The sequence below is a fragment of the Mauremys mutica genome, chromosome 16 (assembly GCF_020497125.1).
Source record: "Mauremys mutica isolate MM-2020 ecotype Southern chromosome 16, ASM2049712v1, whole genome shotgun sequence".
NCBI classification, from domain to species: Eukaryota; Metazoa; Chordata; order Testudines; family Geoemydidae; genus Mauremys; species Mauremys mutica.
Window position 1 is genome coordinate 20,532,274 of NC_059087.1, and position 16,451 is coordinate 20,548,724.

The 16,451-nt window shown below is 46.6% G+C and overlaps 1 protein-coding gene across 3 annotated transcripts in view; it reads left to right on the forward strand.

Moving 5' to 3' along the window:
* CABIN1 (calcineurin binding protein 1) overlaps positions 1-16,451 on the forward strand; it is a 223,059-nt gene that overhangs the window by 186,914 nt on the left and 19,694 nt on the right. For all 3 annotated transcript variants that reach the window (XM_044990035.1, XM_044990037.1, XM_044990036.1), the window contains exon 34: positions 14,383-14,677. In XM_044990035.1, coding sequence (XP_044845970.1) covers positions 14,383-14,677 — 295 coding nt within the window. The remainder of the gene's footprint in view (positions 1-14,382; positions 14,678-16,451) is intronic.

Consider the following 16,451-nt stretch of genomic DNA (forward strand, 5'->3'; position numbering starts at 1 on the left):
ATGCATTTATTATAGACCTACCTGTGAAATTTCTAGGTTGATGGGAGGGAATTTCTTACAGGCTTTTCCATTGACTATTTGAGATTGAAGTTGTGAAGTTAATGCGAACAATATAAACAAAGCGTTGCACTCTGAAAAATTTTAGAACTCTATCTCTTTTCTTCATTTCTCCTAGGCAGGTACTTACAAGTAGCACTTTTATTAAGGTTAGAACAGAAACTTGTGAAGCTTATATTGTGTGGGCACTGTTACAACTCTTGTATTTTCTAAATTTTCAGTTTACCTCTTTAATCATAATTGAAATTGTGGCATGGCAAGTAGCATGTAGAGGAAAAACAGAGCTTCCTTAGTGACGTGCATGTGCTGGGTATATTGTATATTACCTATCCTTTCAGAGCTGTTGAGAGAAATGATGTTTAAGTTACATAAATGTAACTATTTCAGATAAAGATTGAATTTTAACTATCTGAAAAATATAAAACATAAAACAGGTGCATGGGCAAAGCAGAATGTGGACTAAAATGGTAGGTTTGTGTCAAGGTTCCTTCTCACTCTGAACTCTAGGGTACAGATGTGGGGACCTGCAGGAAAGCCCCCTAAGCTTATTCCTACCAGCTTAAGTTAAAACCTGGTACTCTGCCACCACCAAGTGATTTAACAAGAAACAGGGAAAGGACCACTTGGAGTTCCTCTTCCCCCTAAATATTCCCCCAAGCCCTTACACCCTCTTTCCTGGGGAGGTTTGAGAATAATATCCTAACTGATTGGTTACAAAAGTGATCAAAGACCCAAACCCCAGGATCTTTGGACAATGGAAAAATCAGTCAGGTTCTTAAAAGAAGGATTTTATTAAAAAGAAAAGGTAAAAATCATCTCTCTGTAAAATCAGGATGGAAAATAACTTTACAGGGTAATCAGATTCAGAGAGCCCAGAGGAACCCCCTCTAGCCTTAGTTTCAAAGTTACAGCAAAACAGGGATTACCTCCCTCTAGCAAAGGAACATTCACAAGTTGAGAAAAACAAAGATGAAACTAACACGCCTTGCCTGGCTATTAACTTACAAGTTTGAAATATGAGAGACTTGTTCAGAAAGATTTGGAGAACATGGATTGATGTCCGGTCCCTCTTAGTCCCAAGAGTGAACAACACCAAAACAAAGAGCACAAACAAAAGCCCCCCCCCCCCTTGAAAGTCTCTTGTCCCCTTATTGGTCCTTTGGATCAGGTGTCAGCGACGTTACCTGAGCTTCTTAACCCTTTAGAGGTAAAAGGATTTTGGTGCCTCTGGCCAGGAGGGATTTTATAGTATTGTATACAGGAGTGTTGTTACCCTTCCCTTTATAGTTATGACAGTTTGTAAACATGTTTTTTTCTCCAGGGAGAAATCTGATGAGACGATATTGTTTGATCTGGCTTGCATGTCCAGATATTCTTTTCATATTCCCACAATTTTACCTTGTCAATCTCTAAAAGAAACTGTTAAAAGCCCTTTCCCAGGGATGGGGGGGAAATAAGTGAAACATTAAATAATTAGAAAATAAGCATCTCTTGTTCTGCCTCATGTGGTTCCCCCCCTCTTTGTTCCTCCCACTTGCTGCTAATTTTCATCTCCTCATTTTCTTTTCTTTCTGCACATCAAGATGTCAGAGACTGCTTATGGAGCTGAAAGTGTTTTTCCTGAGTTGTCTGTAGGTTTTATTTAATGCAGCTGAGAGGCGACAAGAAAAAGGGGAAGAAGAAGGTGGGAAAGGGGGGGACAAAAAAATGAGTTCTTTTAGATCTCACTCCTACCGAAGGGTGACCGTTTTGTTCACTGTTGCATTCACCAGTTACCATGGCATCCCCCTCTCACTTTATACTGGAGGTGTACTCTCAGTGTAATTAACGGCTCTCCTCTCTCAGCCTGCAGCTGAAAACAATTGTTAAATGAACAAGAAGGAAAGAAAAAAAACACTTTTCCTTTTTAATTTATTAATATTTTTCACCCTACCATTTTACCTCTCTTGATCTGATAATTCTGTTCACATATCAGAGGATTGATGGAATATGGAGTAGCCACCTGCTCAGAATGGGAGAGAGGGTCTTTGAATGCGTGCGTTACATGAAGGAGTTGGTTAGGCTGGAATACAATTCAGATGACTGTATGTGTATGTTAGTTATAATTTTCCCTTTACAAAATGTTAGTCACAGGGCCGGCTTTAGGAAGTGCGGGGCCCGATTCAAATACCCGGCGGCGTTACAGGTCTTCGGCGGCACTTTGGAGGCGGGTCCTTCAGTCGCTCCGGATCTTTCGTGGCACTGAAGGACATGCTGCCAAAGACCCGGAGCGAGAGAAGGACCTGCTGCCGACCCAGACCGTCACCGGGTGAGTAAAAATTAAAAAGTTAGGCTCTCTTCTTTAGGGAGCGGGGCCCTCTTAGGCGCGGAGCCCAATTCGGAGGAATTGGGGGAATTGGCCTAACGCCGGCCCTGGTTAGTCATAGAGTTTAAGACTACAAGGGACAACTAGATCATCTAGTCTGAGTTCCTGTATATCCCAGGCCACCAGCACCCACACACTAAACCCAAGTTTGGAGGCCATGCTGAAGTTGAGATATGGTTCTTCAAGATATGGAGTACCATATTATGGGCATCTCTGCTAGTTCTAAAGGTACATTGGAGAAAGTTTAGACAGAAGTCTTGTTTCAAATATCACTATGGAGAAATGTAGAAAGACAATGTGAACAGAGAGTTTTCAGCAAATAGAATTCTAGGGAGAAATAGGAGTGGTAACATAGTGCAACATGGCTGCTGTTACCACTCCATGTGATAGCTTCCAACTGCTGAGACTTCACATTCTGGTTGGTATTTTTCCAGAATGTGAATGGGTAAAGACTCCATCTAACAACAGGAAGACTGAGACCATGCTGAAATCATTTCATGTAGGGTAAAATTTGAACATGGAACTCAGAAGTGAAATAAGAGTGCTGTATCCTTCATACTACCAACTTTCTACAATTAGAAAATATTTATTGGGACGCCTACACTGACTACTAAGTAAAATGTTTGCTTTTTCCTACAGTTAAAGTCTGGATCTTATCTTTGTACCTTGTAGTTGAGAGTGTTGCAGATATCTTTGTATCCTTGAGGCTAAATGTCGTAAACTACTCCAGACATTTTATAGTTAATGAGCCTTGAGGACTTCTGTTATTTTCAGAATTTTGTCATATCCTGATAAAATAACAATGCGTACAAGAAACAAGACAAAAAGAAAACTCTGATTCAGTTGTCAATAGAGATCCTCGGAGATATAGTATAGATATAGTATAGTATAAAGGGTATCAAGTATCAGAGGGGTAGCCGTGTTAGTCTGGATCTGTAAAAGCAGCAAAGAGTCCTGTGGCACCTTATAGACTAACAGACGTACTGGAGCATGATCTTTCGTGGGTGAATACCCACTTCATCGGATGCATCCGACATGCATCCGATGAAGTGGGTATTCACCCACGAAAGTTCATGCTCCAGTACGTCTGTTAGTCTATAAGGTGCCACAGGACTCTTTGCTGCTAGTATAAAGGGTATAAGACAGCAGATGGTTTACCCTAAGCCAGGTGTAATACTCGATTTCTTTACTACTTGTTGTCTCCACACTGAAGTGCCTTACAGAAAAACTGCAAGGAATTTTTTCCTGAGCTTATAATCCAGGAGAAGGTTATTCCTCTATTTCTACTGCTTTCTTCCCTGTAAGGCTAGGTCAGTAACTGCTTTTCTGTACCTTTATATCTTCTAAAGAACAGGAGTACTTGTGGCACCTTAAAGACTAACAAATTTATTTTAGCATGAGCTTTCGTGAGCTACAGCTCACTTCTTCGGATGCATCTGAAGAAGTGAGCTGTAGCTCACGAAAGCTCATGCTAAAATAAATTTGTTAGTCTTTTAAGGTGCCACAAGTACTCCTGTTCTTTTTGCGGATACAGACTAACACGGCTGCTACTCTGAAACCTGTCTTTATATCTTCTGTATAAGAAGGGTTTCTCCATAGATCCTGCAGTTCCCATGAGGCCTAAGGATAATTTCCTAAGAGGAGTCCAAAGAAAGGATAGAAAAGGAAGAAAAGAGTAATCTGTTGATGACTACAGAAGCATAGAAAGAGACTTAATTAGACACCTAGCTACATATAGCCTAAAAAGAGATCACACAATCTGCATAGCCACATAGCTTTATTTATTCAATTAGGTTTCAGTCTGATCCCATACCAAAGGGCACCTTTGCTTTAAACCTCTTTTGATATATGTATAAAAACACAAGAACATAGGATATGTAAAGTAAACATTGACCAAAGTAGATATAGTTCTTCCTATTACACATCATTTGATCACCAGTCATATGACCAATACAGCATAAAAGCCTCAGCCTTTGCTGGTTCTCTCTATATGCTGTGGTAGATATGAGGCAAAAGCAGAGTTCCTGCATACTCTTCTCTTTAACAGGTCAGGACCTACAGGAAATCCTAGCCCCTATTGGGGAAACTAGAGGTTGTCCACCAAAATGATCTGAGGGGGAATGAGAAGAGAGAGAATTTTCCTCCTCCTGTACCAGTTCCTCAGAGGCACCAGTTCCCTCTGAGACTTGCTACCTTTATCATATACATGGAAAAAAGCATGAAGCCTCTTCACATTTGTAAAACACATTTGCATTAATTTTAAAAGCAGTGAGAATGGGAAAGTTTACATCCTGCAGTGGATTAGGAGGGAATAGTCAGAGCTTTGACTCTATGTACCATAACAAAATAGAACATTCTCCTCATAGAAGCCACATAAAACACAGGTAGAAGCTTGACACTAATACTCAGTTTTCTACTGGAGATGAATGGCCGGGGAGGGAAATAAGTCCCAGAAAGATATTGGATGCATTCATCCATGCAGAACATCATTGATACCCTCCTGATTTAAAAAAATAAATAAAAATGTGCGGTAGAAAACTGTTCTCCCTTCTTAGTGTCTTGTCTTTACTGTGCCTGCTTATTATCAGCAGTGGGAATAGATAGTAGTTCTGATGAACTTAAGTCAGTTTCTCTACTAAGGGCATGGCAAAAGGTGTGAGTTAGAGTGCATTAAAGCAGCCCCGTGCACTCTAACTCACGTGTCCACACTGGCAAGGCACAGAGAGCACTCTGACTCCGTGGCTAAAGCACTCCTAGCAATTCACCTCGGCGAGTGGAATAACGTTTGAGCCCCTGCTGGAGCACCGCAGTGCCAGTGTGGATGCCCTGGTCTGTTAATGCGCTCTGGAAATTTTGAAAATTCCCTTCCTGTTTGCTCAGCCAGGCGTGGCGTGCTCTCCGTGAATCTTTCCAGGTGACCATGCCTCCATGTGCCAGGCGATCCCCAGTTGGAGCAATGGCTAGGTGCTGGACCTCATCAGTGTTTGGGGGGAGGAAGCTGTCCAGTCCCAGCTGTGCTCCAGCCATAGGAATTACGATACCTTCGGGCAGAAATCAAGGGACATGATGGAAGGGGGCCATGACCAGGACACACTGCAGCATAGGGTTAACGTGAAGGAGCTGCGAAATGCCTACTGCAAAGCCCACGAGGCAAACCACCGCTCCGGTGCTGCCCCCGCGACCTGCCGTTCCTACAAAGAGCTGAATGCGATACTTGGGGGTGACCCCACCTCCACGCCGAGTACCACCATGGACACTTCAGAGCCCAATTCAACAAGGGAGGAGGAGGAGGAAAGCGGGACCGAGGGTGCTGAGGAGGAGGAGGATGTCCCAACATCCCTAGATGCATGCAGCCAGGAGCTGCTCGCAAGCCAGGAGGAAGGTAGCCAGTCGCAGTGGCCAATGCTTGGGGAAGGACAGACACCAGAGGAGGTGCCCGGTAAGCGACTTTTATTTTGGGAAGGAAGTTATTCAATGTGGGCTCTTGAGGCGAGGAGGGTTAGGGCTGCATGCCTAGTCCCAGTTAGACTAACATGTCTGCGCCACTGTGCCGTGAGGGGCAGGGGGACCATTGCTGCACACAGGCAAGCTGCATATGGGCCAGGGCGGAAGTCACGTTGTAGTAGAAGACCCTCCCTTGCTTCCCAAGTCACCCTCAGCAGTGAGATATCTTCCAGGACAAACTCCTGTGAAAATGTGGGGACAGTGTTCAGTAGAGGGGCCCCCTGCAGCTGTTGGCTCTCCCCAAGGCACAGAAACCTAGATGACAGTACAGCCGTGAAACAATCAGTCCCCCTTGACCCTGTGGCTTGCTCACCATTTTGAGGCTCCCATGGGTTATATCCACTTGCTTTGGGACAGGCAAATTATGCTATTGTGTAGATCAGGGATCGGCAACCTACGGCACGCGAGCCGATTTTGAGCGGCACGCAGCTGCCTGCCGTGGTCCCGGCCCCCAGCCCCACTCAGCTCCCCCACCCACCGCTCTCCCCTGCGGGGGCAGGCGGCAGAAGCTTGGTTCTGCGGCAGCCAAGCTTCCCCCTCCCCCGCTTCTTCCCCCAGCATGGTGCTTTCCTGCCCCCTCCCCTCTCCGTCCCTGCGCCAGTCAGCTGATGGCCCTTGCGAGGGGGAGAGGGAAGAGCGGCAGCGTGCTCACAGCTCCGTAGAGGAGACAGAGAGAGGTAGGGACGGGGCCTTGGGGAAGGGGGTGGAACAGGGCACATCCCTTCCAGCCCCCTGCCGTGAGCTGCCCTGACCCCCCCCACACACACCCTCTGCCCTGACCCCCCCCACACACTCAGCCTTCTGCCCTGCACCCCCCCATACCCTTCTGCCCTGACTCCCCCACAGACACTCAGCATTCTGCCCTGCACCCCCCCACACACACCCCCAGCCCTCTGCCCTGCAGCCCCCATGCCCCCCAGCCCTCTGCCCTGACCCTTGAACCTCCCCACAGCCTTCTGCCCTGCACCCCCCACGCCCCCCAGCCCTCTGCCCTGAACTCCCACCCCACCCCAACACACACACACAGCCTTCTGCCCTGCATCCCCACAGCCCCATCCCTCTGCCCTGAACTCCCCCACACACCCGGCCCTCTGCCCTGACCCTTGACCCTCCCACACACCCCAGCCCTCTGCCCTGATCCCTGAACTGCCCCCACACCAGCCTTCTGCCCTGAACCCCCTCCCCCAGCCCTCTGCCCTGACCCCTGAAACCCCCTCCCCTCCAGTCTAGGGTCCCGGTCGCAGGCCCTGCTCAGCCCGCTGCCAGCTTAGGTGAACAGAACCCCAGGCTGGCAGTGAGCTGAGCAGGCTGGCAGCGTAAGATCTGCATTTTAATTTAATTTTAAATGATGCTTCTTAAACATTTTGAAAACCTTGTTTACTTTACATACAATAGTTTAGTTATGTAATATAGACTTATAGAAAGAGACCTTCTAAAAACATTTAAATGTATTACCGGCACGCGACACCTTAAATTAGTGTGAATAAATGAAGATTCGGCACACTACTTCTGAAAGGTTGCCGACCCCTGGTGTAGACTGTGCTTGCCCTTAAGTACAGGGGAGTCATTGCTCTGTCTGGCGTGAACAATGCTGCCTCTGTTAAGTGTTGCATTTTGCCTTTACAGATGCAATCTTGAGATCTCAGCCATCCGTGTTATCACCGGCTGAAAGATTCCAAAGAATTAGGAAGAGGCCATGTAGAAGCAAAGATGACATGCTGCATGAAGTAATGCAGCAGTCCCTTAACAAGAATCTAAAAGCGCAGGAGTGGAGGGAGAGTGAAAGGAGGATCCACCTGCAGAATGAGGAGCACCGTCACAAAAGCGCGGAGCTCTGGCAGCAAAGCACGGATCGGCTGATAAGCATCATGGAGCACCAAGCAGACTCGATCCAGGCGCTCATAGCCATGCAGGTGAAGCACTACCACGCCTGCCCCCCCGTGCAGCCCTTGTCCCAAAACTCTTTCCCTTGTGCCCCATGTCACTTCAACTTTCCCCAATATCTGGGTTCTTATCGCCACCAGCTGCCTCCAACGCCTGTAGCTTCACCACCCAGCCCTGAAAACTATGACCCTTACCCACTGCACTCAATCCCCATCACAATGCAGTATAGCCTTCCTGAAGTGCAGCACTCATTGCACAGCACTCCAGACAGGAAGGCTGAGTATGAAAACAGGACATACGCAAATCTGTGATTGTACCATTTCCCACCCCCTCCCCTTGCCCTTTCTGTTTCCCAAGCAGTTGTGTTTCTTTTCAATAACTGGATTTTCTTTTCAATAAATGGATTTTTTGGCTTTGAAAGCATTCTTTATTATTGCATAAAATAAAAGATACCTTAACCCAGGAAAGCAACAGGCACTGCAAGTCAGCGTAGCAAACACAGATTCCTACTAACATTGGAACCACTGCACTTCACTCCCGTGCAGGGCACCAAACATTACTGGTGGCTTTCAGCCTCAAATTCCTCCCTCAGGGCATCCCTAATCCTTGCCGCCCCGCGCTGGGCCCCTCTAATAGCCCTGCTCTCTGGCTGTTCAGATTTAGCCTCCAGGTGTTGAACCTCCGAGTTCCATGCCTGAGTGAATCTTTCACCCTTCCCTTCACAAATGTTATGGAGGGTACAGCACACAGATATAACCGCGGAGATGCTGTCATCAGCCAGGTCCAGCTTCCCATACAGAAAGCGCTAGCGGCCCTTTAAACGGCCAAAACCACACTCATTCTGCACCGGCTTAGCCTGTTATTGAACCGCTCCTTACTGCTGTCAGGGCTCCCTGTGTAGGGTTTCATGAGCCACGGCATTAAAGGGTAAGCGGAGTCTCCTAGGATCACAATGGACATTTTGACTTCCCCTATGGTGATCTTCTGGTCTGGGAAAAAAGTCCCAGCTTGCAGCTTCCTGAACAGGCCAGTGTTCCAAAAGATGCGTGCGTCATGCACCTTTCTGGGCCAGCCTGCATTAATGTCAATGAAATGCCTACAGTGATCCACAAGTGCCTGGAGAACCATAGAGAAATACCCCTTCCGATTAATGTACTCGGAAGCTAGGTATTTTTCTATGGTGCCAGAATTGGAATATGCGTCCCATCTATCGCCACTCTGTAGTTAGAGAAACCCATTTGTGCAAAGCCAGCCACAATGTCGTGCACATTACCCAGAGTCACCGTTCTTCTGAGCAGGATGCGATTAATGGCCTTGCAAACTTGCATCAACACAATTGCAACAGTCAACTTTTCCCACTCCAAACTGGTTAGCGACCGATCGGTAGCTGTCTGCAGTTGCCAGCTTCCAGATTGCAATAGCCACCCGCTTCTCCACCGTCAGGGCAGCTCTCATTCTCGTGTGCTTGCGCCGCAGGGTGTGGGTGAGCTCCTCACACAGTCCCATGAAAGTGGCTTTTCTCATCTGAAAGTTCTGCAGCCACTGCTTGTCATCCCAGACTTGCAGGATGATGTGATCGCACCACTCAGTGCTTGTTTCCCGAGCCCAAAAGCGGCATTCCACAGTCGTGAGCATGTCCATGAATGCCACAAGCAATCTCGTGTCGTATGCGTTACACAAGTCGATATTGTTGGAGTCCTCACTGTCAGTTTGGATCTTAAGGAGTAACTCGACTGCCAAACATGATGTGCTGACGAGACTTGTCAGCATATTCCTCAGCAGTTCGGGCTCCGTTTCTGCAGACCGAAAGGGAAGACAGTACAAAAAACGTTGAAAGATGGCACCAAATGTGGACGGAAGCACAGGGATTGCTGGAATGTGAACCAACGCATCACAGGGCGTTGGGACAGGACCCATAATGCCCCCCTCCGCCCCCTTCCCACAATCCACAGCGCCAGAATGGGAAGAGGTGTTCTGTGGGATAGCTGCCCACAATACACTACTCCCAATGGCGCTGCAAGTGCCGCAAATGTGGCCACGCTAGTGCGCTTGCAGCTGTCAGTGAGGACAGACTGCAGCGCTTTCCCTACTGCGTGCTCCGAAAGCTGGTTTAACTCAAAGCAGTCTACGTCTGCAAGTGTAGCCATGCCCTTAGTTTCTTCAGGATGTTTCTCATGCAAAGTGTAATAGTCCTATGTTTTTGCTGCTAGGCAATCACCTGCATGACATTAAAATAGATGTGGCCCCATAAACCTTGATAAGTATTACTGCTTATGGGATCATGCACACCTGCTTTATGTGTAAGTTGGCATCAGTGACTGATATAGAAGTGCCACAACTCTTGTCCTCACACTTTAAATATTTTCAAAACAGGTAATCCTTCACGCCTATTATAATTCTTCCTCCTCCCATATTCTTGCTTAGTTATTTTTTATCCTACTCCAGCTTCCTCGACTTCAATAAAATGTCATAAACATTTCAACTTCTCTCAGGAGGGCAGCAGTGGAATTGTGGTGGGGGCAGTATATAGTGATAAGGCCAGGATTCTTTTCTGTATATACTGTGGGAGATTTTTTGTTTTTTAAGACTGTCTCCTTACCCCCACTTTCATCATCAAAGAAAGTTATCAAGGTTATGTTCACCTACTAACATCTCTGTTTCATTGGATTGAAGGGGATCTAATTTTCTCTTTCTCCAGAATCAGTAAGACAGCCCTTCATCAGTTTACATTTGGAAAGTTTTCTTAACAGCCATTAAGATAAGAAACTTTTTCAAGTAAAACCTTAAATCAGTGGTTCTCAAAGCCCCCATTGCCCTGGAGCGGCGAACCGCGGCCAGTGGGAGCTGCGATCCGGCCGAACCTGCGGACGCAGCAGATAAACAAACCGGCAGGGGCTTTCCTTGAAGAAGCAGCGGACCGGCTTTGAGAACCACTGCCTTAAATCACATTGAAACTAATGGAGCTATCAGATTAGTACTAGTACAGGATAATGCCATGTGCTGATGCATTATTACCCCCTGCTTTGCACACATGCACATTCATGAGCAGTGGGTGAACTTCGGGGAGGGTAGCCCCTAGCGCTGCCTGTCTTTTCTGCCTGAGGCCCCTCCTCTCCCGCTGAAGCCCAGAGGGGCCCCCAGCCCTCGACCTCCCGAGTGCCAGGCAGGTGGCATGTGACCCCCTCCCCCTCCCGAGCACTGGGCAGGAAGCACGGCCCCCACCCTGCCCCAGAGGTCCAGGCAGCGCCCTTTCCAACACTGGAGCGCAGGACGGCTTCCAGTGCCCTGGAGCACCAGTGGAGTCAGTGGCCCCAGGACAGCCCCCATTAACCCCTGGGCCTCGGCCACAGGGGAAGAGCCCTCCGCAGCACAGTGTCGGGAAGCAGGAGTGGGTCTGGAGGTGGAGCGTGGGCAGGGCCATGCAGGGCTGTCTGAGCTGGCCTTTAATACCCACTGCCCATGTGCACATTTCTGCTAAAGTTCAGATTTATTATAAGAAACTATTGTGCTGTAAAGTAACTGACTGTTGGATGGAATAACTAAATCCTTTCCAACACACACACACCCATAGTTTTCCATTATACACTAACAATTGGAATCTTGGTCTTGTTGGTGCCCAAGCACTCTATCAGCTCCAGTCAGGACAATGGCTGCAACTTTTTAAGTGAAACTTATGTTGTACAGTGCTGGTCCATATACACATGAAATATGTTTTTGCCTATACCACCATTGGGTGCCAACATGCTTCTTAGGCTGCCAAGAAAAAGTCTTACACAGACCTTGAAATTTTACACGAATGAACCACTTGAAAGACAATGTGCCAAATATATTCCTGGTTGACTTCAGATTTACTAGGTATGAATTTGGCCTTTTATGTATGCGTGCATGCATGGATTATGTCAGTCAAATCTCTGTCCCCACCCTACACGCCCATTCGTCTGCAATTAATAAACCTTACTATATTCAACTTTCACATTAGTTTCCTTCAAGCTCCAGTTAAGTGTTATATGGGAATCTGTCAGTGACTCCCCTTTCATGTACCTTTCAGTGTCTTCTTGCCTCACCATCTGTTTTCTCCTTTATCTCTTGTATGTCCCCAACTCTTGCCTTTTCCTCCTCTCTGACCTTTCTATTCATGCACTCCTTTTCCCACCCGTCATATAAGTTACATGTCTCCTACACTCCATTTACTAATTTAATCCCTACCTGTCCCAGTTTTTGTCACTCCTCCATTCTCACTCCTCTCTCTGTGCTCACTACCTGTATAAATGTAAGGTGTTTTTTTATTACTAATAGTGTGGCTGGATTTTTTTAATGTTTGGATAACTTGGACTATCAATAGCATCTTCAGTTGTCTATACTTTTTCAGAATTTAGGATGTTATGTATGCAGGAAATTTGTCTTCTGTGTACAGTATCACATAAATTAGGTGCATTATGAGTTTTTACATCCTCTCCATCAGAAACCGGACATTGCTAGAGGCACAGTAGACCTTATCTGATCCAGTATGGCAATTATGATGTAAATATAGATTTTTTTAAAATTAATTGGCAGTGAGATTTTAACCATATCTATTAAATACTGAGACTGATTAAATATACACACTAATAACACAGAAGTGACTTTAGAAGTTCAAGAGTGCTCTCCAGTATTGAATTTTAAATGTATTAAATATTACTGATTTTCTGGTACAAATTCACTCCAGAGTTTGTCAGTGGAGTTCAACCCCTACTTCTCACACCGTTGTAATAAATGTGTGGACACCTAGGACACCCTGGTCCCTTAGAACATTGGCAGCAGAGATAGAACTCTGATCTTCTTGCTCCAAAAGCACAGGCCCTACTGCATGAACTGGGAATGAATCTCCTTTTACTTTAGTGGTTTAGGGAGTGGGTGGACAAACTTTTTGGCCCAAGGGCCACATCTGGGTATAGAAATTGTATGGTGGGCCATGAATGCTCACAAAATTGGGGGTTGGGGTGCGGGAGGGGATGAGAGCTCCGGATGAGGGTGTGGGCTGTGGAGTGGGGCCAGAAATGAGGGATTCAGGGTGTGGGAGGGGGGTGAGGGCTCTGGCTGGGGGTGTGGGCTCTGGGGTGGGTCTGAGGATGAGGGGTTGGGGGTGCAGGAGGGTACTCTGGGTTGGGACCAAGGGGTTTGGAGGCAGGAGCAGGATCAGGACTGGGGCAGGGGATTGGAGCATGGGAGGGGATCAGTGGGGGAAGGCTCCTGGCATCGCTTACCTCAAGCAGCTCCTGGAAGCAGCAGCATGTCCCCCCTCCGACTCCTACGCGGCGGCACAGCCAGGCGGTTCTGCACGCTGCCCCATCTACAGGCGTCGCCCCTGCAGCTCTGATTGGCCATGGTTCCTGGCCAGTGGGAGCTGCAGCGGCAGTGCTTGGGGTGGGGCAGTGTGCGGAGCCTCCTGGCTGCCCCTACATGTAGGGGCTGGAGCAACATGCCATTGCTTCCAGGAGCTGTGCGGAGCCACGGCAAGGAGTGGTGTAAGCCCCCAACCCTGCTCCCTGGCGGGAGCTCAAGGGCCAGATTAAAATGTCTGAAGGGCTGGATGCGGCCCCCGGGCTGTAGTTTGCCCACCCCTGGTTTAGGGACTATGAGACTGACAGTTGACAGCTTGGAGTCTGTCTAGCCGGTTCATTACAACTTAATCTGAATTAATGAAGATTGTTAAGAACACAAAGGCAGTCTGTAGCTTTAAAAACTGGACTATTATATCCAGCCTATCTATTGGTATGGAATGTGGGAGGGGTTTTATTTTATTTGAGCTGTCTTTCCCTTCCTTGGTGAATTTAAATCACACTTCCACCTCTTGGTTACGTAACTAGTAGTAATGCTTCATATTCTTAGTTGTGCCCTTGGATAAGAGCGCAGCCGTTAGTATTGATATTTTATCCTCACTATTAAAAGTCCAAAGGCAAGAGAGCTTCCAGATCAGTCATTTCAAGATGGACTTCAGCGTTATTCACTCTGCTGCAGCAATTGATAATTATTGACCTTAGGATAGGCACATTTTTATTATTTTACAAATATAAATACTCTCTTGTCTCCTCATTTCTTTTGCTGTCTTTCAGAGCCTTACACACAGTATTTTCTTTTAATAATTTGGGGATTTGAAGCTCGATTCTTCCCAGAGCACTATCTATTAGATTAAACCCAGAGTTTGCCAACAATTCTTTTTAATTGAAAGCTTCTTTCTATTCATAGGAGTTTGGAACATTCCTGAATTTCATCCTGTTTAATAATAAAGTTCAGCTGAGTATATTATGCTGTAAGGAGCTTTCTATACAAAGCAGCTCAATTAGAGCACTATAACTGTGAATATGAATAAGTACTCCAGGTGGTGCTTTGATAAATGAACGGTAAATTATGGAAGATAAATACTTACCTAGGGGAAGATTTTATTGTTATGGTTAATATATATGTGCACTAGAGAGATGCTCTTTTTTTGCATTATGCAAGTGACCACGGTACTTGCAGTTTCCATTTAATAAGGTTACATATATGAGCTCAGTAGGCCATATTTTCTCACCATCTTTCCTTTTTTAATGTAGTCCATAGGGGAAACGCCAACAACCCCAAAGCATATAAAGGACAATAAAGAGAGCTTCTTCCCAGCAACTCCAGCAACGCTGCCTCCTACTCCAGCGAATCCAGACACTGTGACTTCTGAAAACCTCCTAAAACTGAACGATCTTCATTCCAAACCCAAGCCAGCATCCTCTTCCTCCTCCTCTTCTTCCTCAGCATCTTCTTCAGTGCCCCCACCACAGACACCACACAAGGACATCGAGCTGCACCAGTGCCAGAGTGCAGAGACTGCTCCCAGCATGTCTTATATTACGCATGGTAAGTCTGCGCCTAATAAAATGTCTTGACTGTCTCTAATTGACTTGCCCAAGGGAACACAGTAAGTCAGTGGCAGAATACTGCCACAAGTCACATTTTTTAATCACTAGACCATATGCAAAAGAACACAAGAGGCCACACAAACTTTAAAACGTGTCCCTGGTTTTGAAAGGGACCTATACAGGGCCGCCGGGGGCGGCAAGTGGGGCAATTTGCCCCGGACCCCAAAGGGGCCCCGCGAGCCCCGCAATGGTCCAGGTCTTCGGCAGCATTTCAGCGGTGGGGGGCCCTTCAGTGCTGCCGAAGACGTGGAGCGACTGAAGGGCCCCCCACTGCCGAAATGCCCCGCGAGCCCTGGCCCAGCGGTGGTCTGGGTCTTCAGCGGTGGGGGGCCCTTCAGTCGCTCCAGGTCTTCGGCGGCATTTCAGTAGTGGGGGGGCCCTTCAGTCCTGCCGAAGACGCGGAGCAATTGAAGGGCCCCCTGCCGCCGAAATACCACCAAGGACCCGGACCGCCGCTGGGTGAGTACAAGCGCCGCAGCTCCCCCGCTTTGTCCCAGGCCCCCTGAATCCTGGACATATATATTACTAGAACTGATCAAAGAGTTGTCCTCTGTGTGTGTATGTAAAGTATAAAAGTTCTATAGCTCATTGAAAAGGAGGGTTTCTGATTCTGCTGTGGTATAAAATAGGTATTTATTTTCTCAAGTGGTTGACTTAAAGAAATAGTGATGGTTTAAAATTGCTTAGACGTTTGAAATGTTAGACATAATACCAGTGGAGATGGATTAGTGAGCAATGTGTATGTGAAGTAGTCAAAGGTGCATGAATAATATAACTTACTATATGTATATCACTGCCACGTGTTTGTGTGTGTGTTTGTGTAGAAATGCAGAATGTAGTAAATCCCAAACTTGTACAGTACTAGTAACTTTTTTGTAGGGTAGCATCATCTTTGTGGGGTAGCATCATCTTTATGCCACAGATTTTAGAGAGAAACTATTTTATAAGATATTTAGTCCTCTGATATGCGATTGGTACTGTTTTGGGGTGTTATATTTCTGCACTGGAAAATGGAGTGTTGGCTTAGTTACAATGAGCCATGGTAACTACAGAATGATAGTTGTGTGAGGCAGAATAAACAGTAGCTGAGAGGACTGGAATGATAGAATTCCAATATTTGTAGCCCTAATGTAGTTTGATGAGCACAGAGTGCAGATAAGAAGGTCAAAGATGCAAAATACATACAGTTTAGAGTCCATGGTTGGCATGAGAACATGACTTACAAGGGACCATTTTATGTAGTTGGTCCTAGACAGGCAAGCAAGATGAGAGATTTTAATGAATCTTCTCACTCTTGCATTTTTGGCAACAGGCCAGCCACAGCATGGTCAGTAGGCAAAGGGAGTGTGATAGACTAGCACCCTCAGCATTACTAACCTCCACAGAGGGTATGAAGCCCGAGCCCCACTCTGTACTGGCCAGCGGATCCTAGTGGTGCTCATGTGTGGAAGCATAATGATGCACCCATTTAAAAGGTGGCAGAATTCTTGCTGCAGTGTACGCTGTGAAGCCCCAGGAGGAATTCTGTCTGAATCAACCACAATTCTTCTTGTGGCTTCTGTTAACAGCCTAGCCCCCTCCAGCTATACAGATTCCCCCAATGTGGGATTGTGCCTTAAGGGCACAATCTGGCCCTGAAGGTATGTGACTTTTATATGAAATATATACAATGCAACCTCAATTACCCAAAATTATCATCTGAAACAAGATCA